Raw genomic sequence first — 23,952 nt, 5'->3', positions numbered from 1 at the left:
CGTTTTTATATGCATTTTTTTTATGCAGTTTTTGAATATCAAAGGGAAAAAACGCCCAATATTTCTTAATTTTATGCTCTGAAAGCATTTATTGAAGTAATGCATTAAAAATTAGAGCTCATTCTCCCTTCACTAACATTCATCATTCATTGACATCCATCTCACACTCTCTCCAGCCCTCACATTTGCAGGAATCAGTGGGCGTGTGGTTACAAGTGTAGCAGCATCTCATCTAACTCATTGTCTTCATAAAACTGAAATATTATGCGTCACATATTCATCTTTAGCAATCTGATCTTAAACATACATGTATCAGATTCTGTCATAGACTGGCACAAATGTATTACACAAAAGTCCTTTGCTATGTCATTGTCATTACTTCCTACGGCCCCTGGCAGCAGCTTTGGGGGCTGCAGGCTGATTGGATGTGTTGAGAGAGGACGTGAGAGAATAGGCCTGCAGGTCCACTCTCTGCTGCAGAATACCAGTCAATAGGAACTCTGTGCTGACCACGGGCAACGACATACTCAATGCCTTATTGCAAAGCGCCCTGTCCTGCTCACATGAAACCACCACAGTGTGCTCCTGAATAGACAGAGGGAGAAATCACAATAAAATATGAGAAAATGTAATATGTGCATTAAAATAGGAGAATATATGCACTGGTTCTAGGTACCTTGTGAGCAGATGGCATTTTGGGGAGGAAGCGTGCTCCGCAGCAGGTGATAATTTCTTTCATTTGAGATGGTTCTGGCATCACAGAAGGCGTAACGTGAATCTCATAACCCTACGAAAGCAAAATTAGGGGAGAAAATACATGATGTGGATGGTACACTTGAGGCTTGGACTTGATACACTAATGCGCTTGTGAGGGACTAATACCTTTAAAAGAGGTTGAGTTTGAGCAGTTTGCAGTGACTTCTGTAGGCTGAAACTAAACTTTTTCTCCTGCTCGGCGTCTTTCAATATATATTCATCAGTAGAAAGAAAATGGCCAGCTTTTCCACACTGAGAGAGAAATATTGTCACTGAGAGGATGTTTCATGCTTAAGTCGAGTTGAAAATAAATCTCTATTTTGCACTAGTTCCACAGCTAGAAACCCTTAAACAACTTCTCAAATATATACATATAAACAAATCAACAATATCACTAGAAACCATTCTTGACCATGAAATGCACGGACAAAACATACATTAACAAATTTCTGGGTTTAGAAAAAAAACGTTAATGTGTGGTGTGAGAGTAGGGTTATTAAGCATCGCCACCAGACATGTGAAGGTCTATCACACTGTTGTACGCTTTTTTGGTACATTACAATAAGTACACCTCAGAATTCAATTGAAAAGATATATCAACCAATTAAAGATACCATATTTATATTATTAAAATTTCATTTAACCTTTTAAAAAAAGTAGTTTAATAAAGAATTATCTTTCTAAATTTTATAGGAATAAAGTCAGATATGAATTATGGATTCAAGGTTTGGCTTGGTTTGAACCAGGGACATTCCCTTACTATGCACCCCCTCACCTTTTTTAGCCAATCAGGAGTCACGATTGGCACCCCTCTTGCAACAGCGCACAAAAACTTAACAGTGCGTCTCGCTTTATCAGTCACCAGGTGAGTCATGTCGTTCACTCCACTAGCCAGACTTCCACCTAACTGGGAGACGACTCTTTCTCCGTCCTGATCTGTCAACCCAGTGAATAACACCTAAAAGAGAAGATGACAGATTGGTGTCATCCACACAGTGATATAACCTGCTAGTAAATGTCTGTATTTGAGGGTGCGTGTGACCTTGTGTGCCTGAATAGCCACAGAGCGCCTTGAAGTCTTGGGTGTGGGTGAAGGAGCCTCTTCTGGGGATGCGCTAGTGTTTGCTGCTCTCTTACGACCTCTGCTGTTGGTTTGTGGCACAGCAGTGCTGTCCTCCACCACCTCAACATGTTGTTCGTGCTCATTGTCCATTCCAACATTTACATTCTCCACACCAGATCGCCTTCCTCCTCTTCCCCTGCCTTTTCCAGAAGTTTTAGCTTGGGAAACTTCTTCTGGTTCCGGTAGTTTCATACTTTTCCTGCCTCTGCCTCTTCCTCTTGTCCCTTGGTTCGAAGGTCCAATACTATGAGCAGATCTTTCAGAACTTCTAGAACTGGAGCGGGATCGGGAACGAGTTGTTGAATTGGAGTCCTTCTCTGTGTCTTCAACTCCACTAGCTGGTCCTCTCCTGCCAGACTTTCTAGCACTGGTGGGTTGCTCATCAGTTGTTGGCTTCCCTCGGCCTCGCCCCCTGCCTCGCCCTCGTCCCCTCTGACTGGACACCTCCCGTTGTGAGGATACAGACTGATCCGAGTTCATAGAGGAGCTTGAGCAGCGGCGTGTTCGTCTGCCCGGAGGAACTAGAGGAGCTCCTAGTTCTGCCTTGTTCTCTTCGAGTCGCTCATTCTTCTGATCTTTCTGATGTTTTTTTTGATCTCTTGCTCTCATCTGAAGTCCCTCATTTTCTCGTCTTTCTTTTTCTAATCGTTCCCTTTCTAACTCTAATCTTTCCTTCTCTTTTTGTTCCTTCTCCTTTTTAATTCTTTCCTCTTCTTCTTTTCGTCTTTGTTCTTCTAGTTCTCTCCTCTCCCTCTCAAACCTCTCCTTCTCTTCTTTTTCTAAAAGTTCTTTTTCCCTCTGAATTCTCTCATTTTCTTTTCTCACTTTTTCCTCTTCTTCCCTTTTCAGTCTTTCTTTTTCCTCTAATTCCTTCTGCTCTCTTTCTAGTTTTTGTCTCATTTCAGTTTCAACCCTCTCCCTTTGTTCACATTCTTCTCGTTTCTTTCTCTCATACTCCAGTCTCTCCTTTTCTTCCCTCTCTGTCTTCTCTGGTTCTTGGAGCTCTTTCTCCATTTTCTCTTTCTCTTCTTGGGCATTTCTCTCCTCCAATCTTTCCTCTTCTTTCTTTTCATTACACTTCAGTTTTATGCCTGTCCGTCTGGTTCCTCTCCTTGTGTTTTTTTCTTCTTCACTCACTTCCTCGTCCTCAGACAATGCTTTCCCCCTCTTTCTTTTTCCTTCCTGCCCTTTTCTAGTTTTACCTTGGACTTCACTAGATGCAGTTGTCTCACTTTCCACCTCTGTCTTGTCTTTCCTCTGTCTTCTGCTACTTCTGCCACTAGGTTCTCCTCGAGCATTCTCCTCAACCATGGGCTGTGTTCCAACATCACTGAGATCAGAGTTAGGTTCGGCAGACTGTGCAGGTTCATCTTCGTCTTTTTGTCTTCCTCTGCGGGGTCTTTTGGATCTGATGCCACTCAGATCTTCATCCCTTTCAGTTCTGTCCTCATGAACAGACTCTGTTTCTGTGTTAATGGAAAGGGAGCTGACGGCAGCTTCATCAGGTTGTGGAACGCTGTCCTTTTTTATCGGCCTTCCTCTGCGGGATCTCCTGGATTTCACTCCGCTGTTCAGATCTTCATCCTTTTCAATTACTTCTTCAGGAACTGGTTGGGTTTCTGTGATAATCTGAAGAACAGCAGCCTCAGCAGTTTGTGTAACCTCGTCATCTTTCTTTGGTCTTCCCCTGCGTGAACTTATGCTTGCCATCTTCCTGCTGAGGTCTTTTTCCTGTCTTTCATCTTCCTCATGTATAGGCTGTGTTTCATCTACGTTGATATGGGAGCTCGAGGGTACTGGGAGTTCTGTGGCTCTGTCTTCATCTATCTGCCTGGTGCCAAGCACATTATTCAGTTCTTCAAATGCTGCCTCTTCTTGACACATAGGGTGTGTTTTAGCAACAGTGACACATGCTTTCAAGTCTGTTTCAGAAAGTTCTGGAGATTTTAATTCATGTGCTTGTTGTCTTTTACTCTGTTTCCCAGAGCTGACCTCACTTTTCAGATCCTCAATTTGTTTTTCCTCATATATTGGTTGCGTTTCTGTTATAGTGTGATTGGCAACAGCCTCTGCAGTTTGTGAGACTTCCTTCTCTTTTTTTGGTCTACACCTGCGTGATCTTCTGCTAGACGTCTTGCTGCTGAGCTCTTTCTCTTGTCCCTCATCATCTTCAACAGATTGTGTTTCAGGGATGGCACGACTGGAGGTAGAGGCTTTTTCAATATGACGTATGGCCTCACCTTCGGTTTGTCTTCTGTTGACCTCATTGTTTAGATCATCCTCTGGTGCTTCATCTATGTCAAACATTGGCTGTGTTTCAGCGATTTCTATACGAGTACTGCTGACCATATTGTCCTGATCTGGTGCTTCTATATCATCACACATTGATTGTGTTTCAGCTATATTGAGATGGGAGCTGAAGTTGGTTTCAGCAAGATGCACAGAATCATATTTCTCAACCTGTTGTCTTGTACTTGGTTTCTGAAATCCGTCCCCACTCAGATCTGCATCTGTTGCCTCTTCTTCCTCACACATGGGCTGAGTTTCAGCAATTATAAGAGAGGAGGTGGTGTTTTTACTTTTGTGTGCCGTTCTCCTACCTTGTTTCATGATCTCCTCCTCACCCTCGTGCGTTTCATCGATGGTGTCGGTCATGAGCTGGGTGGGCTCACTCTGATAAACCTCTTTGTCTTCTCCCTCACAGACAAGTTGTGTTTGGGCTGTGAAGAGAGAAAATTGCTGCGTCTGCTCCTCTCTTTTTGGGGTGCTGGCTATGATCAGAGTGTCAGCTGTGGAAAGGTGAGAGTCATCTTGTGTGTCTTTATCTTCCTCCTCATCATCATCAGGCTTTGCTTCATGGATGAGTTGAGTTTCAGCAGTCAAGAGGTTGGAGTATGGTTGGGTATGGTTGAGGGGCTCCTGCTCGTCCTCCCTGTCTGTCTCTGTTCCATATGCTTGTGTAGCCTCAAGATCAAGCTGCTTTGGCTTGAGTCTAGCACTGGCTCCAGCAGTTCCTAAATTTGACATATACCACAATTCCTACAATTTTAGTTTAAAGGAATTGTATGGGTTCAATATACATTAAACTCAGCTGACAGCATTTGTGGCATAATATTGATTACCACAAAAAATTATTTTGACCCAGTCGACTCAAAAAGCTACAGTGGAACAGCTACTATGTAAGTCAACAAGGCAACTATTTGGAGGATGTAAAAGCAGATCTGTAATTGCAAGGTAATTTTTATTAATTATTTGGTTAAGATTTGTGTTATGTTGCATTTTAAGTCATAGGAACAAAGTTGTAAAATTGGACATATCAATCTCAAATGGACAAAATCAAATACTAAATCAACTAAATATATGTTGTTTACACTGTAACCAAGATTTTCCTTTTTTTTTTTTTTTTTGAAAAGTTAAAAATACTCTTTGTGGTTATTAGTATTATGCCCCTCTAACATCCTCTGGCAACCAAGTCTGAAAACCCCTGTCATAGGAAATACAAAAGGTTTTAGGAATTTACTGTACTGTATTGACTACATGAGTGAATTTTATAATTAAAAAAAGAATGAGATTAAGAAGGAAGTAAGTGGGATGGTTACCGTATGCTTGTGTGGGAAGTAGGTCCCAGTCGTCTTCTAAGTGGCCAAAAGCTTGGGTTGGTTCCTCAAAATTAGTCTTTGCATGAGAATAATGGTCTTGTTTTTTATGGGTTCTCTTTTCAGATTGCTCTGCTTTGCTACCTACAGAAGCCTTGTGACTCCATGCAGCCTTCACAGCTTTGTCTGGTAAAGGTTTAAAAGGATCCTCATCATCTGTTTCACTGTTAGACAGAAGATCTCTGGCCTTCACCTTTTCCTTGTCCTCATTCTCTTCATCTACATCTGTGTCACTGTCCATGTGGAGCTCTGTTGCTGGAGTTGATGTAGGTCTGACATCACTTCCCTCACCAGCAGGATGTGAAACCTCTGTTGTAATGGAAACCTTCATGGGATTATCATCTTCATCATCAGTGTCACTGTCCAAGTGGAAGCCTGTATGTTGTGGTGCTGATGGAGGACTTTCTGTAACTGCTTCCTTTTTGGAGACATTTTCAGTTACATAAGCCTCATTCTCCTCAACATCAGTATCGCTGTCCATATGAAGATCTGACTTCACATTTGGAGCTTCTTCAGTGTGAACCTTTTGTTCAGTCTTGCTTTTCTCATCTTCTTCAACATCAGTATCACTGTCCATATGAAGCCCAACTGAAGAAACAGATTTCTCTAGAGTTACTGCTTCTTGAGCCTCTGGTTCAGCCTTACTTGCCTCCGGTTCCTCTTCCTCAACATCAGTATCACTGTCCATATGAAATTCAGCTGAAGATACTGGTTCCACCTTTGGAGCTAATTCAGGGTGAGCCTCTGGTTCAGGCTTGCTTTTCTCCATGTCCTTTTCTTCAAAATCAACGTCACTGTCCAGATTTAGGACTAGAGGGCCAGGTTTAGATGAATTTGAACCGGGCTCATCAGGGGTTTGCAGTCTGAACCGGTCTATGGATGCTGAAGATGGAGTGATGGAACTTTCATCCTCACTGATACGAAAAAAAAAAATGGTGAAGCTCATTTATTGGGAGACAATATATTGAGATCCATAAATGTATTGCACAGTTTATAGCATTAAGGTGCGATCACACATGGGCAAAAAGGTGTACTGTTAATAGTTTAACAACATATGAAGCAGTTTACACAGAAGTTACTTTTAAACCATGCAGCTTTCTATTGGTCTACATGGTGAATTCATGTGACCAACTTGAACCCAATGCAAAATCTGTGCGGGGCAATCTTTCGCCCTTACACAAAATGTCCAATTACATGGATTTCTACTGAAATGACTGGATTTTGCCAGTGTAATTTCACTGAACAATAGTAAGTGTGACTGCACCTTTAGCCATGCAACAGCAGGCATGCCTTGAACTTTCACACTGACAGATACCATGACATATTAAAAAAATTTAGCCATTTCTGCTTTATCACAATGAGCGTTTCCTTTAATGATGGCTATGCATTTTAAATAGGCCTAGGTGACTAGGAGTGATCCGCTGAAAAATATCAATTAATTTGACAATCAGTATCACATTTGACATTTTATGTGCATTTTTGTCTTATTGACCTTTATATGGTCAAAAACAACTGACAGACAAACAAACATTTTTCAAATATCTTTTGTGTTTCACAGAAGAAAAAAAAGCCATACACGTTTGAGAGTGAGTAAACAATGACAGAGTTTCACATTTGGATGCTCTATCCCTTGACATATATTTAAACAAAATGTAATTTCAATGGAGTTGTATCAGTTACACTATGTAGTAACACATTATAACGCATAACATTTTGACTAGTTCATTGAAAATTAGAAGGGAACATTAAAAAACATTCATGAAACATTTAACTTACCTCTCTGGAATGACTTTTTTTCCAGGGGTCAGGAATGATGAATTTGTGGAACTACACAGATGAGAGGAGGACGCCGAGTCTGAAACTATAGCAATAAATAAAAAAGAAAGCAAGCATGAAAATAATGTTACTAAATCTTTCAGTAATATTCTTTATGTCTACCTACCAAAATCTTTCCTCTCATCCGTGGTATTCTCTCCATCGGAGTCTGATTCAGGCACCAGGGTGATCTCAGGCTGTTTGTGAGCTGGCTGTGGTGAACTCGTCTTGGGTTCTTCATCCTCAGGGCTCCATAAAGGCACAGGAGGCAAAACACTCAACCTTTTCCGCACACCTTTACTCAATTCTGACTCCGAGTCACTGCTTGATAACGCCGGACTTGATTTTTTCTCCTTTTTGGACACTCCTCCTTTCTCTGGAGTTATGTGTGTATCTTTCTTTGAGATGTTCAGGCCAATGTACTGACACGGCACATCAGCGAACACCACACTCTCTCCCTCAGTCAAAGCGTATCGTACCTGAGGTGTCAGTTTGAATCTGCCCTTTCTGGTTCCATTCAAACTGCCCATGTCCCATAAAAGTGCTTCTACGTCATCACCGTTACCAAAACGATCTTTCCTAGAGCAGAACACTGAGACGGAGATGACAGCATGCCGACTGGATACAGACTGGGCCGGAAGCAGAACAGAACAGGCAGCAGGATCACGACCGATTACATTCTCTCCGATGTAGAGAGGGAATTCTGATTGAATGTGTGAAGAGAGAAAAACAGAAAGCGATGTCATGATTTCAATAATGCACAGATAATAGTAGTTTTAAATATTAGTTAATATGTAAGGTAGTCTATAAGAATACTCACCTGCCTCTGGTATGTGGCCGTTTTTGAACACCTTTAATGTTGCTAATTGTTCTCTTTCTGGTCCTTCTTTCTCCACCTCTTCCTCTTCTTCCTCTTCCTCTTCTTCAGAGAAAGGATCATCAATCTGTTGAGTGGCATCCATCCTCCTCTCGAGCTAAAGGATCAAAAGTGTTGTTACAACACAAATACTTTACCACAAAGTAAATATGGATTTTTAAGCTCTATACACATAAGCAACATATTATACAATAGTATCATCATTCTCTGATGAATGGCGATGCATGTGTGACAAACAGTTTAACGTTACTTTAACACAGTTTGGATGATATAAGAGCATTGCTATGACTTTCTAATCATTTCTTAATCGAATCATTTTTCATAAGTGCCACACTGGAAATATTGCTTCCCTCCAAACTGCAAAGGAAAACATGCAAGGCATGAGCAATTTTCTTTTACGTTTGTACTGATAAAAATGTGCGCTTACCTTATCGTGCAGAACACTTGGAAACCATTTCCTGAACACTAAGTCCCGCCCTTAAAACGAACACTACTGATTCGCTGGTCAAGCTGTCAATCAGAATCTGAGTCTGCACTGATTGGCTGATAATGCGTCACTGGGGATTGATTGGTCAGCTGAGGAACAGCAGGCGTAGGGCTTTGGCTCAAGTTTTCCGCGCTTTCTGCAGAGTCGTGTTTCAAAGTGTTTTTTAACCATTAGGAATTTGAGACGCAATACAATAATATATAAAAAACACTTACGTTAATGGTGACTTATAATACAATTAATTATTTGTTTTCCATTAGACACACACCCCTCTCATATGTATATTGTACTTCACTTTATTACTATTTTATGTACTTTACTTTATCATGTGTTTAACGTTTTCATTAAGGCATTATGTAAGTGCAAACCTAAAAGTGACTTTTTTGGTATGACCTGAGCTGCTTCAGTTATGTATATGGTGTAATGCAGCAAAAACACGTCAAAAACAAGCAAAGGCAAAAAATTAGAAACAATCAAAACTGTTTTCGTTTTTATTTTGGTTTTCTCCAGAGGCTCAGTTTTTTTTTTTTTTCACACAAGGACAATCAAGGAACATCAAAGCATTTAAAATATGTAATAAAGAGTATGCAGTAACACTTAAAAGTATGGGCTCAGATATGAGACATATATGAGAGTCCATGAATAAAAACAAAAAAATTGCACCAACAATCCATTCAACATGCTAAAACGTTCGTCTTTCCATCTGCATAATCTAAAATACTTTCCTGTTTCGTCCATGTCATTAATCATACTCATCCTCCTGTAGACGTTGGCTGGCGTCCAAGTGAGGTTAAGATTCAGTACCCTTGTTATTCTGAACCTTGTCTTTCTTACAGTCCTTTTATTTTCCTTCATCTTTCACACAACATACTTCTCTAAACATTTCTATAAATACTGCAATTAGACCCGCGGAGGTCACACTGAAGTGCCATTATCTCACAGAGTTGCCCGTTCTAGTGCAATAATAACAAAAGCAAACATAAAAACACTATAATAATCATTTTTACTTGAGTTTTTTGTCGACAAAAAGAAACAAATGTTACAATGAAAGAAAAATGAGATGTTACTGTCCTCCTGACCCCACCATCTATCCATCTTAACATTGATTTCAGTTGGATGTTTGCCACTTTATTCTTCCCTGTTCTGTACAGAGAGGAACTGACCATCAGAACGGTAAAGAAATACACAAAATAGTGAGTGATTTATAATCGTAAACACTGTTAGCCACCCATTCCGTGTTTAAGAACATTCTTTCTGCCTTCCTCTGGTTATTTTTGGCCCCGTTTGTCAAGTGCTAATTTCTACTTTGATTGAGACACTAAAATTGTTCCATATACGTTTTGCTACATGTTACTCAAACTTGGACACACTACCACCTCCCCAAACACCTTTCCTCCTTAAGCATCGTCCTCGGCCTCTTCGTCAAACTCGCCCTCTTCCTCTGCGGTGGCGTCCTGGTACTGCTGGTACTCTGACACCAGATCATTCATGTTGCTCTCTGCCTCGGTAAACTCCATCTCGTCCATCCCTTCTCCTGTGTACCAGTGAAGGAAAGCCTTACGCCTAAACATGGCCGTGAACTGCTCTGAGATACGCTTGAACAGTTCTTGGATAGCCGTGCTGTTGCCGATGAAGGTGACGGCCATTTTGAGCCCCCTAGGCGGAATGTCGCAGACGGCGGTTTTGACATTGTTGGGGATCCACTCCACGAAGTAGCTGCTGTTCTTGTTCTGGACGTTCAGCATCTGCTCGTCGACTTCCTTCATAGACATACGGCCACGGAACACAGCGGCGACGGTCAGGTAGCGTCCGTGTCTTGGATCGCAGGCCGCCATCATGTTCTTGGCGTCGAACACTTGCTGCGTGAGCTCAGGCACGGTGAGGGCGCGGTACTGCTGGCTGCCTCGGCTGGTCAGAGGGGCGAAACCGGGCATGAAGAAGTGCAGACGGGGGAAGGGCACCATGTTAACGGCTAATTTGCGGAGGTCAGCATTCAGCTGGCCGGGGAAGCGCAGGCAGGTGGTGACGCCACTCATGGTGGCGGAGACCAGATGGTTGAGGTCACCGTATGTGGGCGTGGTGAGTTTGAGGGTGCGGAAGCAGATATCGTATAAGGCTTCATTGTCTATGCAGTAGGTTTCATCTGTGTTCTCCACCAACTGATGGACGGACAGTGTAGCGTTGTAAGGCTCCACTACGGTGTCAGAGACTTTTGGGGAAGGCACCACGCTGAAGGTGTTCATGATGCGGTCTGGGTACTCTTCACGGATTTTGCTGATCAGCAGGGTACCCATGCCAGACCCGGTTCCACCGCCCAGGGAGTGAGTGAGCTGGAAGCCCTGCAGGCAGTCGCAGCTCTCAGACTCCTTACGGACCACATCCAGAACAGAATCTACAAGCTCCGCCCCCTCTGTGTAGTGGCCCTTGGCCCAGTTGTTACCAGCTCCGCTCTGTCCTGTAAGGTCACAAGGAGGAAGCGCACACATCAGACTGTGCAAGATGAGGCATTTATAACTATAATGTGTTACTTTTAACATTTTTTGTATATTTTTAACATATTCCCTTTTGCCAGTCTCTCACCAAATACAAAGTTGTCAGGTCTGAAGATCTGTCCGAAGGGTCCTGAACGCACAGAGTCCATGGTGCCAGGCTCCAGATCAACTAGAATAGCTCTTGGCACATATTTACCTCCTCCACAAGAGAGAGAGAGAGAAAGAGAGAGAGAGGGACAAGGGAAATAAGCAGACCAGCTCAGTACATGTAAGAAATTAAATCTCTAAAAGAAGGTATTTTAATACCAGCATGCAGGTTTAATACTTTGAAAAAAAAATGATGTAGAGTAAGATGGGTAATATTTAATTTTTCTCTTGACCTCTAGTCACCAAGTCTCAACTCAACACATTTTTTGAATGGTTATAATTTAATGTTGACTTAATTACAGCTGTACAGTATTTATATCTGTAGAGCCAAATCTATTGTTTTCTTATTGAACTGAAACATTAAAAAAAGACGTCTCGGAACATGGTCAAAAGGCCCTCAGTAGAATGTTGTTGCCGGTGTTGCTTAATAATTATTATCATCCACAGAGTTAATATTTAATAATTTAATTAATTATTAAATATAACAATTAAAATAACTGTGTTCTATTTAACTTAATTGTCAACATGCATACATTTTCATGGAATATTCCATGTTTATAATGTATTTTACATTAATGACAACTTTTTCAAAAAAAAATTTTTTAAAAGGATATCATTTTACAAGAATGTCAATATAGAGATGTCAATAAATTAAACATTTTACAATAAAGAGATGTCGTGGGGGAGGGGGGAAGCAATGTTTTTGAATAAAGATTACGGTACCATTTTTTTAAAATGATGTGTACATATAAATAATTTATGATAAACATTGCAACTTTCCATGAAATACAAACTTTTGATTTCTTGGTGACTTTTATAATATATTAGTTGATGTATCATCATCCTGTACATGCTAAAAGCATCTCTAGTGTTACAATTTAGCAATAAATACGCACTGTTCTTAAAGGGGGCATCTTTCTTATCTTGTCCTGTATGTGTGTCTTAAAGTACCTGTAGCTTCATTATAGTAGACGCTGATTCTGTCCAGCTGCAGGTCACTGTCTCCATGGTAGGTTCCTGTTGGGTCGATCCCATGTTCATCACTGATCACCTCCCAGAACTGCAAACAACACACTGTAATTTAAAGCATCTCCCCCCTGCAATTTAATGTAATTCAGTAATCATTTCAGCAATTCATTTATGCAAGGCTAAACAAATTCTGTCCTGTAAATTACATTTGAAATACTTTGAGAAAAGCTGTAAACTAATCTAGCACTAATCTGCAATGACTGAAATTTGTTCAATGAGTTTTAGCTGAGGCTTTATGGATGTTTAAATCATTAATTCTATGTTACTGTCCAAGTGACCTTAATCTGAGAGAGAAGCGAAGAGAGAGGGGTCAGGATGGACTTAACAAGGCTGCGAGTGAATGGAGGAAGAAAAGCTTGTTCTTGGGATATATTGAAAATAATTGTTTTGAAAGAATGAGGCCAATAAACTGGAAGGCGCTGACTGACAAAGCCCTAATGTGACCCTGTTCTGACACTCTCGCTTATCAAAACCTGTTACATTTCTGCTGTGTCATCACATCATATCATCATAACATACCATGTGGACACATATGAAATCATTCGGCTTCACCTATCTGACCTTTTTAACCACAATTTAAGACAGTTATCCCATCATTTTGAATTCATTTGATTTCACCAATTATACAAATCAAAGGTTTCCATGAATATGTAATTTGCTCATTAATTATTCATATTTCATTTATATCTGTGCCATAGCAGGGATGGGCAGCAGCTGTTAGAGCCATCAAGTCCATTTGTGGATGCGTCCTTGTCCCCACCCTGACTTCAGATGAGTTCAACAGACACCCGCAATCTCATCATTTGAAAGGCATGTCAAAGTCTTATAGAGGATGAAAACCATTTAACATAATTTCTAATGCCACAGAAGGCATGCAACATCTCATAGGCAATATTTTTTTATTTATTTATTTTTTATAAAGTGCATCTTTAATGAGGCCATGGGTGTGAATATGTCCTTATTGCCGGCTTTAATATCTGTTGATGTGGTAGAAAATCAGATTTAATAGATTAACTGGATATTTAAAATTCACAAACCTTTTGTCATAACAATTATAGTAAAAAGAAAGCTAATTTTAAAGCGAACAATTAACAATGACTCACTTCATAATTTCACATTATTAGCCTACTTCAATTATATTACTAATAAATTCTCTATTATCGTTCTCCATCGCCCCACCCTTCCCATCATCCTCCGCATGACCACTGAATCACAGCGGGCAATATCTGCACATCGATAAAATATACCAATTTGGTTCTCAGAAAGTGCTCGCTAAATTAATTTCGAGGGGAAATTATGTTAAAGGTAGCCTATGCGGTAGTGATATTAGTGCCACGTGTCATGGCTCGCGCACTGGTCCTGACAGCTGTTTAAAGGGCTCGTGGCACTGATAACGGGTAGTACTGAGAGAGCTGCTGTTCACATCACACCCGCCACACCCGGCGCATTGTCAAGAATGAGAGAGAGAGAGAAAGAAAGAGGACAGACCCCCCATTCCCCAGCGATCCATTCACCCACAGCTTTGATTTACAGACAAAGAGATTTATAGTTGGAGTCTGCGGAATCATTTATTTAGAAAAACAGCTATACAGGTCGTGTTAAAGAAACAGTGGGAATGAATGAGGATATTTTGGGCATGAATAAAGGGGGTTCAGATGAGGCAAAAAAAAAAAAAAAAAAAAAAGAATACAAATCAGTATAATGGGGGAAAAAGATTCTTGTAGCCTACATAAACTGTGTCTATAAAACTGCTCTACGTGTTGCCATAGTGTAATGCATTATTAATAACCTTTGGTAAGGCTAAGGTAGGATAGGTATAGGCTATTTTCTGCAAAATATGCCTAATATATCTAATATGCTGAGAAACAGTAAGAAGGGCAAATATTTCTATTTTAGATTAGGTAAAGACTTTGAACTAAAATTACACGGATTAATTGTTGCATTCTGAGACTCTTGTGCTGTTATTTAGTCGTAGCTGTCAGATATGAATGACTCACTCTTTACTCTGATGAACTCTTCTTACCTTGGCACCGATTTGGTTTCCGCACTGACCGGCCTGGATATGAACAATCTCCCTCATTGTTAGAAATTGTGTGAGAAGGTCTCAGATCAACCTGAAAAGTAACGGCGTGGCTCACCAATAATTTGGAAAAGCCGGACAAAGGCTTTATATTCCTGGACTGTCTCCAGATCGAGGCTGGAATAGTAGTGGGCGGGGCACTGCTGGATGTTGAGAAACCTGATTGGTGCAAGACACATTTAGCTTTTTAGTGACGCGCAGTAGAGTGCAGACCGGAAGTATACAGGGAGTGCCAACAAGGATTGTATGTCTAAAAAAAAGAGAAAAGTCTGTTGATTGTATCCAGTTGTGCTTTTCTTATTAAGGTTTTTTTTTAGTCACACATTTAAAGCAAATGTCCTTCCTGGCTAATGCTTTTACACCCGTTTGATTTGTATCTTTACTATCTAGACAAAATTTGCCCTTGAACAATTGTTTTTCTATTTAAATACACATATGTGTAGTCAGACTCATTGTTATGGTGTATAAATATGTATGTTATTCATTATTGTTTACCTTATTGTTTAATTTTAATTTTATCATTATTATTATACTATTATTATATATATATATATATATATATATATATATATATATATATATATATATATATATATATATATATATATATATATATATATATATATATATATATATATATTATTAATTATTTTAATTAATAAAGTTTACCCACTAATATTTTCTTTATGGATACAATATGGGGACAATTAATATATATATATATATAATTATTTTAATTAATAAAGTTTACCCACTAATATTTTCTTTATGGATACAATATGGGGACAATTAATATATATATATATATTATAGACTATAGAGCATAAAAGAAGAGAATTGTCAAAAGCTTGCTGCATTGACAAAGCAGTATGGAGCTGATAAGAGAACCGGAGGCATTGAAAAACAGTATCAGAGAGACTGCAGACTTCCTTAAGTTCATGTATAAGAACAGTCTAAAAGGATCGTTAAAGGAATAAAGAAATATACAGGAAAAATGACCTGGTAAACATGTTCCTTATTAGCCCACTCTGGACTTCTCACATTTGCAAATTAATATTAATAATATATTAATAATAATTTTCTCGTTTCATGTCCTAAATAAATAAATATGAAGTGATGATAGATTAATCTTCGATCTTGTTCGCAAAGCTATTCTACCACACAAGAAAAAACAAATAATTCTTTGAGAAATCATAATGACATAAAAGGTCGAAATGATGAGATACTAAGTCTTAAAAATATGACCTAAAAAGTCATATCATAAACAATTAAAATCCAAATTATTACATATAAATTCATAGTTATGATTTATGACACATACAAATCAGCTTCTTAGATCATAGTTATGACATTATATTATAATAGGCCTATTATTACTTTTTATGTCATAGCCTACTTATGATTTACCAAAGGCTGGGCGCGGGCTATAATATTGTTCTCATTTCTACACGCAAACAAATGAAGGTGTTTTATTCCTCAGTTCACGGCAGAGAGCATTCTACCCACTACTCCCTATGACCGTCGTAAAAGCTTGCGAACTACCTACCTAGGCTGTATTTTGCGCATGGCGACCGCCCAGATCCGCAGTGACGGTAGGGAGCTCACCGGGTGTTGATACACCGCCCGAGTGTTGTGAATGGGCGTGGCCAAGTGTGCGTGCTTACGACGAGCTCTTGCCAGCGACGCAAGTGAGACAATCCGAGCCATAATTACCTCGTTTTTAACAAAGCATCAGCAGTCGGTAAGAGCATATGGGTTTATCTAAATATCACGAAGTGTCTGAACTTGTGGTTCTCAACACTAAAGTAAACTTTAGTCGCGTGAAATGCTACATAGCATACAGGATGTTCTACATACGATATATTCGCCTGTTTTATCATTGCTTGTGTTTTCGGACCTAAGTTAGGTGTTGTTTGTGTGAGAGATACACGTTTATTTATCGTTGAGGGTTAATGTTCATTATGGCATAAGATGCATGTTTGTTTTAGTCGTTTAGCATTTACAGTGAGTTTTTTGATTATTAATATTTAGATGCAGAGCTTAATAATTGTGTCGGTTATATGAATTGTGTCGGTTTATATTATTAATAATACTTTTTTATTTATTATTATTTATCTTTTATATTGTGTAATGTAAGTTTTGCATTTGTGATATAAACTAAGCTGTTGCATAGCATTATGCAGATCTCTTCTACTGTAAAGTGCTTTTTAGATTAGGTTTATGATTGGTTTACATGTCCTTGATGTGAAAGTGAAAAGAGCTGAAGGTGTTTTACAGAAAAGCAATGGGAAGAGCAAACTCACACGAAAGACAAACTAGAAGTCATCAACATATTCCACTGAACTCTTGAGATTATCTAGTGCTGTCTATGTTGACTCAGATGTCATATCTCAGATATTCCCAGCATGTGTTGATCTAGTGACTGATGCCTTTTAAGTACTGCTGCTTTCTTTCTTCAGATCTAATTCAGGATGTTTTACACCTGTGGTCCCAATGAGGCGATGGTGGTCTCAGGTATGCTGCATCTGTTGGGCTTTATTACACAGTTATGTCAGTTATGTATATAAATAAACATAGAAGTAAAAATCCTCCATCAAGTTTACAATAAAGATAATATATGTACATATGATAAAAAAGAACTTATAATTAAAGCAGCTGTGGATTTAACTAAATGATAACTAATGATTGACACCCATCAGACTGTAATGATCACAGAGATCAATGATATTGTGCGAACTACATTCTTTCTTAAACAATATCCAAATGCAGAACTGGTTCAGCTGTTCATGTGACTTTCATTCACAAATCAGAACAGACACAAAGTTCACTGTAATGGTTGTGATTTTTTTGTGTAGATAAATGTCAGTGGATACACATAAAGATTACTTTAATGCTCAGGGGAAAAACCCCAGCAGGCTCACATTTTCTACAAGGTTAATGCAGTCAAACCGCACAATGCAAAGGGGCAAAAAAATAAGTTACCAGCTCTATTATGTCTCTGTCGCCCTTGTTCTCTCTGTAAGCAGTTGGCATGCCGCTGGAGACATTCAGTTGCAGGAAATGTGCTAACGAGTGTTTGCTAATGTTGGAAATCCTGCACGGGATTGCCATTGCTTTTTAGAGAGAAGAAACAGAGAAACATTCAAATCAGTACCATGATTTGTGAAATGTGTGGATTTCCAGCAATATAATGGTATGATGACATACGTTTCTCTGTTAAACTAGAAGTGTGTCCTGACAGTAAAAGTGAATCATTTGTGGAGTGCTAGCCAGGTTTATTAATAGGAATTGTCGTAATTTTTATTTTTAAATGTTGTAAAAGTAGTAAAAGTAAAAAGTATCTTATTGCATTGATCAAAAATACAGTAAAATATGTTGCGAAATATTTTTACAATTTAAAATAACTGTTTTCTACTTTTATATGTTGTAAAAAAGTTATTTAATCCTGTGATGGCGAAGTTGAATTTTCACCAGTCATCCCGTCAGTCTTCAGTCACATGATCCTTCAGAAATCATTCTAATATGCTGATGAGCTGCTTTTTTCAGGATTATTTGATGAATAGGAAGTTAAAAAGAACAGCATATGACATAATATTTGACTAAATGTATTAATTACTTTAAAAAAAGCATACTGACTCCAAACTTTTAACAATTGTTTTTATAATAAATATGATAAAATAAAATAAAATAAAAATATAGTTTCATTGCCAGTAATACATTTATTTTAAGTATATTGATATTTAATGACTGGTTCTGTAATGGATATACCCCCCACCCAAGTATGTTTTCAAAATCTCTCTGTGTCGTGTCTCTTTCAGGATGTGGCCGCTCTCCTCCTCTAATGATTGCTGGAGGGAGAGTGTTTGTTATTCCCTGCTTTCAGCAAATCCAGCGGTATGTATAGAATTACAATAGAAGGCCATTCTGTTTAACCAGGTGCTGCAGTGTGAGTCACGAATGTAATTCCAGAAAAGACTGAGAGTCCCGGGCCTCATGAGCGGCCCAGGACTTGAGTGCAATAAAGTCTCCACTCGTGTTTACATTCCTCTTCACGTATACATGGCGAGGATTAATGAATCACTCAGTCTTCAAAGAATACTTTCTTCTTATTTTAAAGATCACTGCGGATCACTGCAGTAGTTTGAGGTTTACTGCGGATGAATTTGCCTGAGCTTCACATAGTCTTGATAATTTGATTACTGTACATCAGCAGTCCCATCTGTGAGGTCAAGCTCAGCAGTCAATGTGCAGAATTATATGTGGGTGTTGCTTGATTTTGGGGGTGGGGCTATCTATTTGTCCAAATAATGGGAGACAATAGATAGAGTGGGTATATAAAAGAATCACCTCCCTTTCAAATAATCACATTTTGTTGCTTTGCAGCCTGAAATGAAGACAGACACAGTTTATGTATTATCCAGCTGTATTTACTCAGTGCAACTTATAACATCCAAGTGAAAGATATAACAACAGCATGTAAAAAAAAAAACAGCTGTTTGATTATGGAATCTTATATTAAGGGTAATTGTAATATTTTTTCTGGCAATGCTGAATTTATATCTCATAATTCAGAATTGCTTGAGACTTGAGATGTAAACAAAACATGTCAACTCAATTCTGAGAAGAAAAGTCTGAATTATGAGATATAAACTCGCAGTTGTGAGAAAAAAGTTAGATTTTTTTGAAAAAAGTTGCTAAAATCTTTTCTATTTTTTATTTTGTGGCAGAAAAAAAAACAGAATTGCAAGATGTAAACCAAGAATTCACAGTTATTTTGAAATTTCGTTTGGATGGTGTGCATATCTGCCTTTGTTTGTTTTTGAAAACAACTTTTTCACTCTGGTTTTTGTTTGCTCCCAGGATCTCTCTCAATACTCTGACTCTGAATGTGAAGAGTGATAAGGTCTACACCAGACATGGAGTACCAATCTCAGTAACGGGCATTGCTCAGGTTAGAGAGACACACATTTTACATTCATCTGTTGTACAGTCTGTAAGTGCTGCTGTTCATGTTTTCTGCAGGTGAAGATCCAGGGTCAGAATAAAGAAATGTTGGCCGCAGCGTGTCAAATGTTCATGGGGATGTCAGAGGTTGAGATTGCTCAGATTGCCCTGGAGACCCTTGAGGGACATCAGAGAGCCATTATCGCCCACCTGACTGTGGAGGTACTGCCATGCACTAAAAGAGCTGTTTGTGTTCTGTAACACACACGAAGAGATGGAAGATACAAGCTTTTTATAAGAAGATTGCAGAGGACTGGAGGGTTTTAGTGCTGAAATCAACAAGCAACCTTTGTTGACTAAAACATTTGATGTGCAACTAACTGTACTGCTGCTGTTAGCTGTTTATTTGTTATTAATTGTACAATCTCTCTTTCTTTCTCTCTGTAGGAGATCTATCAGGACCGTAAAAAGTTCTCCGATCAGGTCTTCAAGGTGGCTTCCTCTGACCTGGTCAACATGGGGATCGGTGTTGTCAGCTACACGCTCAAAGATGTGCATGATGATCAGGTGATAAGATTTGCCATTCAAATGCGTGTGGTCAGTAACATATAAAAATATTAACATGTAGTAAATATACTTTAAAATATCGATTATTTTTGTGATGGAAAAGCTGAATTTTCAGCAGCCATTTCTCTAGTCGTCAGTGTCACATGATACTTCTGAAATCATTCTAATATGCTGATTTAGTGGTCAAAAAATATCTTATAACAGTTGTGCTGCTTAATATTTTTCAATATTTTGATGCATAGACAGTACAAAATAACATCTTTCTGTCACTTTTGATGAGTCATTGCTGAATAAAAGTGTTACTGACCTCAAACTTTTTAAAAGGTAGCATATAATCGTAATGTGTGTGTGTGTGTGTATATATATATATATATATCTATATATCTCACTCAACTGAAACTCACTTGAACTTTCTCACAGAATTATCTAAGCTCGCTGGGTAAAGCTCGTACCGCTCAGGTGCAAAGAGACGCTCGTATCGGAGAAGCTCAGTTCAAGAGGGATGCTGTCATCAGGGTGAAAATATTTCTTATTTCGGTGATCATTGTTGGATGTGTGAAGTTGGTGTCAGATAAAACTGCTAAAGCTGTTAATGTGTGTGTTTGTGTATGTAGGAGGCTCACGCCATGCAGGAGAAGATCTCTGCTCAGTATAAGAATGAGATTGAGATGGCTAAAGCCCAGAGAGACTTCGAGCTGAAGAAAGCCGCCTATGACATGGAGGTCAACACCAAGAAGGCGGAGTCTGAAATGGCCTATCAGCTTCAGGTACCAAATGATCTTCAACCTGGTTTCAGCTGGTAACATGAGGGTTGGCAGTTTACTGCAAACTGTTTTGCTGGTTAATGTTTCATGTAAAACTAGACGATTAAGTCCCATTCACTGACATTTTTGTTCGCCGTCATCTGCCAGGTGGCCAAGACAAAGCAGTGCATTGAAGAGGAGAAGATGCAGGTTCAAGTTGTGGAGCGTACGCAGCAGATCACTCTACAGGAGCAGGAGATCACCCGCAGGGAGAAGGAACTGGAGGCCAAAGTCCAGAAACCAGCTGATGCTGAGAGATACCGCATTGAGAAGATCGCCGAGGCACAAAAGTGAGAACTGAGGAACTAATGCAGCGTTACACAAACATTGGGCTCTAAATGTTTTGTCTAATTTAACACAATTTTGTGCTGCTTCAGTGGAAGCAAATCTGAAGAATAGAACTCATTGCTTTGTATGATCATCTAAAAAAAAAACAAACAAAAAAAACATGTAATGTTCTCTCACCTAACAGGCTTCAGCTGATCATGGAGGCAGAAGCTGAGGCAGAGGCCATCAGAGTGAGTTCATGAATCTCTCCACACACTTGTTTCTTGCCAGTGAAAATGAGTGTTACTATTCTCAAAAGACACATACCCAACTCAACATTCATCTTTTTCTGTCTCTCTTTCAGATGAGGGGAGAAGCAGAGGCCTTTGCACTGGAGGCGAAGGGTCGGGCTGAAGCTGAGCAGATGGCCAAAAAGGCAGAAGCTTTTAAGCAGTACAAAGAGGGAGCCATGGTGGACATGCTGCTGGAGAAACTCCCACTGGTTAGTGCATCCGAAATTTTGAATGTCCACGAATAAGTTCAATGATAAGAACACTCAATAATGGCCTCCACTTCTCTAGATGGCAGAAGAGATCAGCAAGCCACTCTGTGCAGCCCAGAAGGTCACCATGGTGTCCAGCGGTGGGTCAGAAGTGGGCGCAGCTAAGCTGACAGGAGAAGTTCTGGAAATCATGACTCGCCTGCCGAGCGCAGTGGAGAAACTGACTGGAGTCAACATCTCACAGGTGACCACACTCACATCAGAAATCACTTTAGTGCTGGCATCAGGCAGCAGATCACATGAGCTGCTGTTTCTTCACTAAAATAAATGCAAGGAGGAATGATATTTAAATATTTTAATATAATGATACAATATTAATATTTATTATTTTATTTGTATTTTAGTAATTATTTATATGCACCTGTATCACAGTACACAATGACAAACAGCAATATTTTCCAGCATTTATTTTTTACTGAAACATTTAATTGAAATAGACAGTTTGAACTGATTGAGGAAAATGTATCGAACTTGACAACTCTAACAATGCAAAACTTGACCAAATAAATAGCACATTTAAATCCTTGTGTTATTTACTGTTGCCAAATTGTTTTGTAATTAGCAAAATCTTCGTAAATGTTCAATATTTTAAGTAGTTCTTATTGAAAATGACTTTATTGATTAAAAACAAGTGTCTGTGGGAATGCCCCTTAAGATTACATTTTAGAAATACAGTACAAATTGCTTTCTACTCCAGCCACACTACATTTTGTTAACTTTTGTTTCGGACAGGTTGGTTCAACCCGCATGGGCTAATGGAGTTCATGAGGAAGGAATCGGGTCTGATCTGCTCTGATCGTGGATCTCAGCTCTTCCTGTCTGTGTGCATGCCTGTGTTTGTACTGAACCTGGAACATTGAGGTCCTTTTAGTTTTTGTAATCCACCTTTTTTAACATTCAGTTTTTGTATTCTATTTTGTGAATTGTTATTTTATCACATTATATGATAATTTTATATGTTAGGTGAACTGCATCATCTGCTCTAGAGCCACTGTTAGCGATGAATATTCAGGGAAGTGGGGCTGGTCTTCTTTTCATTTTTTGATTAGTTTCTGTATTTCTTGTCTGTCAGAGCTACACACCTGTTGATTCTGGTACGGTTTCTTCCAAAACCAAAGTGCATTCAAATCAAATGCATGTAAATTCACCTGAAGTGCATTACTGAAGCCATAGTCCACGTGCATGATGCCTCACGTCTGCAGACACAGAAATGTGACGCTTTATTCTTGTAGTTTTATATATATATACGGTTTATCATTCAGTGCTCTGTAAAGGCTTTTTCTTTTAAACAGTGGCACAGTTTGCAGACATATTGAAAATTATACGGAATATAATACATTTTTGGTTACTGTCTGTGTGCTCAGTAAAGTGATTTATACAGCAAGTTGAAAAGTAAGATGGGGAGGGAAGTGGGAGAAAAAAGAAACCCTTTGATTTTGTTGAAGCTGATGAACAAACAGGAAAAAAGAAGAAGAGGAAACTGGTGAGGTATTTAACGCAGGCTGTAAGTATGTCTCTCTGCCCACAGAAACTCCAGTGAAGGCTGGTGCTGGTTTCATTTCTTAAATCACTCTGTGAAAAAAATGAAGTTAGTCTTTTTGTTCTGCAATGCTGCTGTGTACTTTACACTAAAATCGACTCGACATCACCAAAGGTAAACCTATGCATTTATAGTTTATGCCTTTAAAAGTGCCTCAAAGCTATTTTTACTTCCTCACTGAATCAACCTGCTCTGATTGGGTTTCAGCAACAGGAACTGTGATGTGTCATGTGATTCACTTCCCGGCCTTAATTTCATTCAGAATGTTCCATTTGTTAGTGTAAAGCATCATTATTGTTTTTAAATATGACAAACCCAATTTTTGCCTTACTGTACGTTCAATGGATATATGTACTGTATATATGTTCACCTTAAACTGAAGATCTCTATATCCAGGTTAAGATTTATTCATAAGTATGTACTGTTTATTATAAACAATAAACTATTAGTGTGCGCTGTACTTTAACTTGTCAATTTATGGCTTGTCTGGATGTGTGTGTTTCCACAAATCGTATAATGTCACGCATTTAATTTGAATATGAATGCTAATGTGAAATGACACTACTCAAAATGAGCAAATTGTGTTCGAGCATAAGTAAAAATGAGGATATCGCTTTATTTGAAAAGGTTACTTTATTAAAACACCTACAAAAATAGACAACACAGGCAATGAGGCTGATTAACACAAGCACTGAGTCTAAAACAGAGACAGACAGACCCGATTAATAACAGATAGCAATATTAATGAAGAAAATTATGTCCCATGAAATATTTACATTTTTCATTATTTATGAAACATGAATAGCT

The 23,952-nt window shown here is 38.9% G+C and overlaps 3 protein-coding genes across 8 annotated transcripts; 1 reads left to right on the top strand and 2 right to left on the bottom strand.

Annotated features, from left to right (window-relative positions):
* Window positions 1-65: 65 nt before the first annotated feature.
* Window positions 66-8,773, bottom strand: LOC109074568 (mediator of DNA damage checkpoint protein 1-like). 4 transcript variants are annotated; one of them, XM_042772045.1, is made up of 11 exons: window positions 8,562-8,639; window positions 8,171-8,324; window positions 7,478-8,053; window positions 7,312-7,396; window positions 5,479-6,449; window positions 1,799-4,893; window positions 1,532-1,714; window positions 883-1,008; window positions 677-787; window positions 341-585; window positions 66-309 (listed from the first exon to the last, which is right to left on the bottom strand). In XM_042772045.1, exons 1-10 carry the CDS (start codon window positions 8,607-8,609, stop codon window positions 376-378), a joined length of 5,559 nt encoding a protein of 1,852 aa, XP_042627979.1. In that variant the 5' UTR covers window positions 8,610-8,639; the 3' UTR covers window positions 66-309; window positions 341-375. The 4 variants fall into 4 exon arrangements, with proteins under 4 accessions (XP_042627979.1, XP_042627981.1, XP_042627978.1 ...); XM_042772047.1 differs by lacking the exon at window positions 8,562-8,639 and adding an exon at window positions 8,655-8,773 and having other exon boundaries at window positions 66-585; XM_042772044.1 differs by having other exon boundaries at window positions 66-585.
* A 404-nt stretch (window positions 8,774-9,177) lies between these two features.
* On the bottom strand, window positions 9,178-14,587 carry LOC109074570 (tubulin beta chain). 2 transcript variants are annotated; one of them, XM_042772051.1, is made up of 4 exons: window positions 14,406-14,587; window positions 12,305-12,413; window positions 11,295-11,405; window positions 9,178-11,169 (listed from the first exon to the last, which is right to left on the bottom strand). In XM_042772051.1, the coding sequence occupies exons 1-4, from the start codon at window positions 14,460-14,462 to the stop codon at window positions 10,112-10,114; spliced, it is 1,335 nt and encodes a 444-aa protein (XP_042627985.1). In that variant the 5' UTR covers window positions 14,463-14,587; the 3' UTR covers window positions 9,178-10,111. The 2 variants fall into 2 exon arrangements, with proteins under 2 accessions (XP_042627985.1, XP_042627986.1); XM_042772052.1 differs by having other exon boundaries at window positions 11,295-11,402; window positions 14,406-14,577.
* A 1,477-nt stretch (window positions 14,588-16,064) lies between these two features.
* On the top strand, window positions 16,065-23,604 carry LOC109074563 (flotillin-1-like). Of its 2 annotated transcripts, XM_042772053.1 has the most exons (13): window positions 16,065-16,203; window positions 16,922-16,976; window positions 18,281-18,356; window positions 19,323-19,413; window positions 19,485-19,628; window positions 19,854-19,973; window positions 20,394-20,489; window positions 20,588-20,740; window positions 20,885-21,066; window positions 21,249-21,294; window positions 21,408-21,545; window positions 21,625-21,789; window positions 22,338-23,604. In XM_042772053.1, the coding sequence occupies exons 2-13, from the start codon at window positions 16,934-16,936 to the stop codon at window positions 22,359-22,361; spliced, it is 1,278 nt and encodes a 425-aa protein (XP_042627987.1). In that variant the 5' UTR covers window positions 16,065-16,203; window positions 16,922-16,933; the 3' UTR covers window positions 22,362-23,604. The 2 variants fall into 2 exon arrangements, with proteins under 2 accessions (XP_042627987.1, XP_042627988.1); XM_042772054.1 differs by lacking the exons at window positions 16,065-16,203; window positions 16,922-16,976 and adding an exon at window positions 17,249-17,655.
* Window positions 23,605-23,952: the final 348 nt, after the last annotated feature.

The sequence above is a fragment of the Cyprinus carpio genome, chromosome A16, assembly GCF_018340385.1.
Source record: "Cyprinus carpio isolate SPL01 chromosome A16, ASM1834038v1, whole genome shotgun sequence".
In the NCBI taxonomy this organism is placed as follows: domain Eukaryota; kingdom Metazoa; phylum Chordata; class Actinopteri; order Cypriniformes; family Cyprinidae; genus Cyprinus; species Cyprinus carpio.
This window is presented reverse-complemented; position numbering and strand designations above follow the sequence as displayed.

Excerpts from the sequence above, each read along its gene's own strand:
- LOC109074568 (XM_042772044.1), bottom strand. The coding sequence starts at position 8,609 with ATGCCTTGCATGTTTTCCTTTGCAGTTTGGAGGGAAGCAATATTTCCA. Across the intron at positions 6,450-7,311 it reads AAAAAAGTCATTCCAGAGAG|TGAGGATGAAAGTTCCATCA; the intron begins GTAAGTTAAATG and ends TTTTCGTATCAG. Across the intron at positions 4,894-5,478 it reads ACTTCCCACACAAGCATACG|GAACTGCTGGAGCCAGTGCT; the intron begins GTAACCATCCCA and ends TGTCAAATTTAG.
- LOC109074570 (XM_042772051.1), bottom strand. The coding sequence starts at position 14,462 with ATGAGGGAGATTGTTCATATCCAGGCCGGTCAGTGCGGAAACCAAATC. Across the intron at positions 11,406-12,304 it reads CTACTATAATGAAGCTACAG|GAGGTAAATATGTGCCAAGA; the intron begins GTACTTTAAGAC and ends TCTCTTGTGGAG. Across the intron at positions 11,170-11,294 it reads ACCTGACAACTTTGTATTTG|GACAGAGCGGAGCTGGTAAC; the intron begins GTGAGAGACTGG and ends GTGACCTTACAG.
- LOC109074563 (XM_042772053.1), top strand. The coding sequence starts at position 16,934 with ATGTTTTACACCTGTGGTCCCAATGAGGCGATGGTGGTCTCAG. Across the intron at positions 19,414-19,484 it reads CAGTAACGGGCATTGCTCAG|GTGAAGATCCAGGGTCAGAA; the intron begins GTTAGAGAGACA and ends TGTTTTCTGCAG. Across the intron at positions 21,546-21,624 it reads TGCTGGAGAAACTCCCACTG|ATGGCAGAAGAGATCAGCAA; the intron begins GTTAGTGCATCC and ends CCACTTCTCTAG.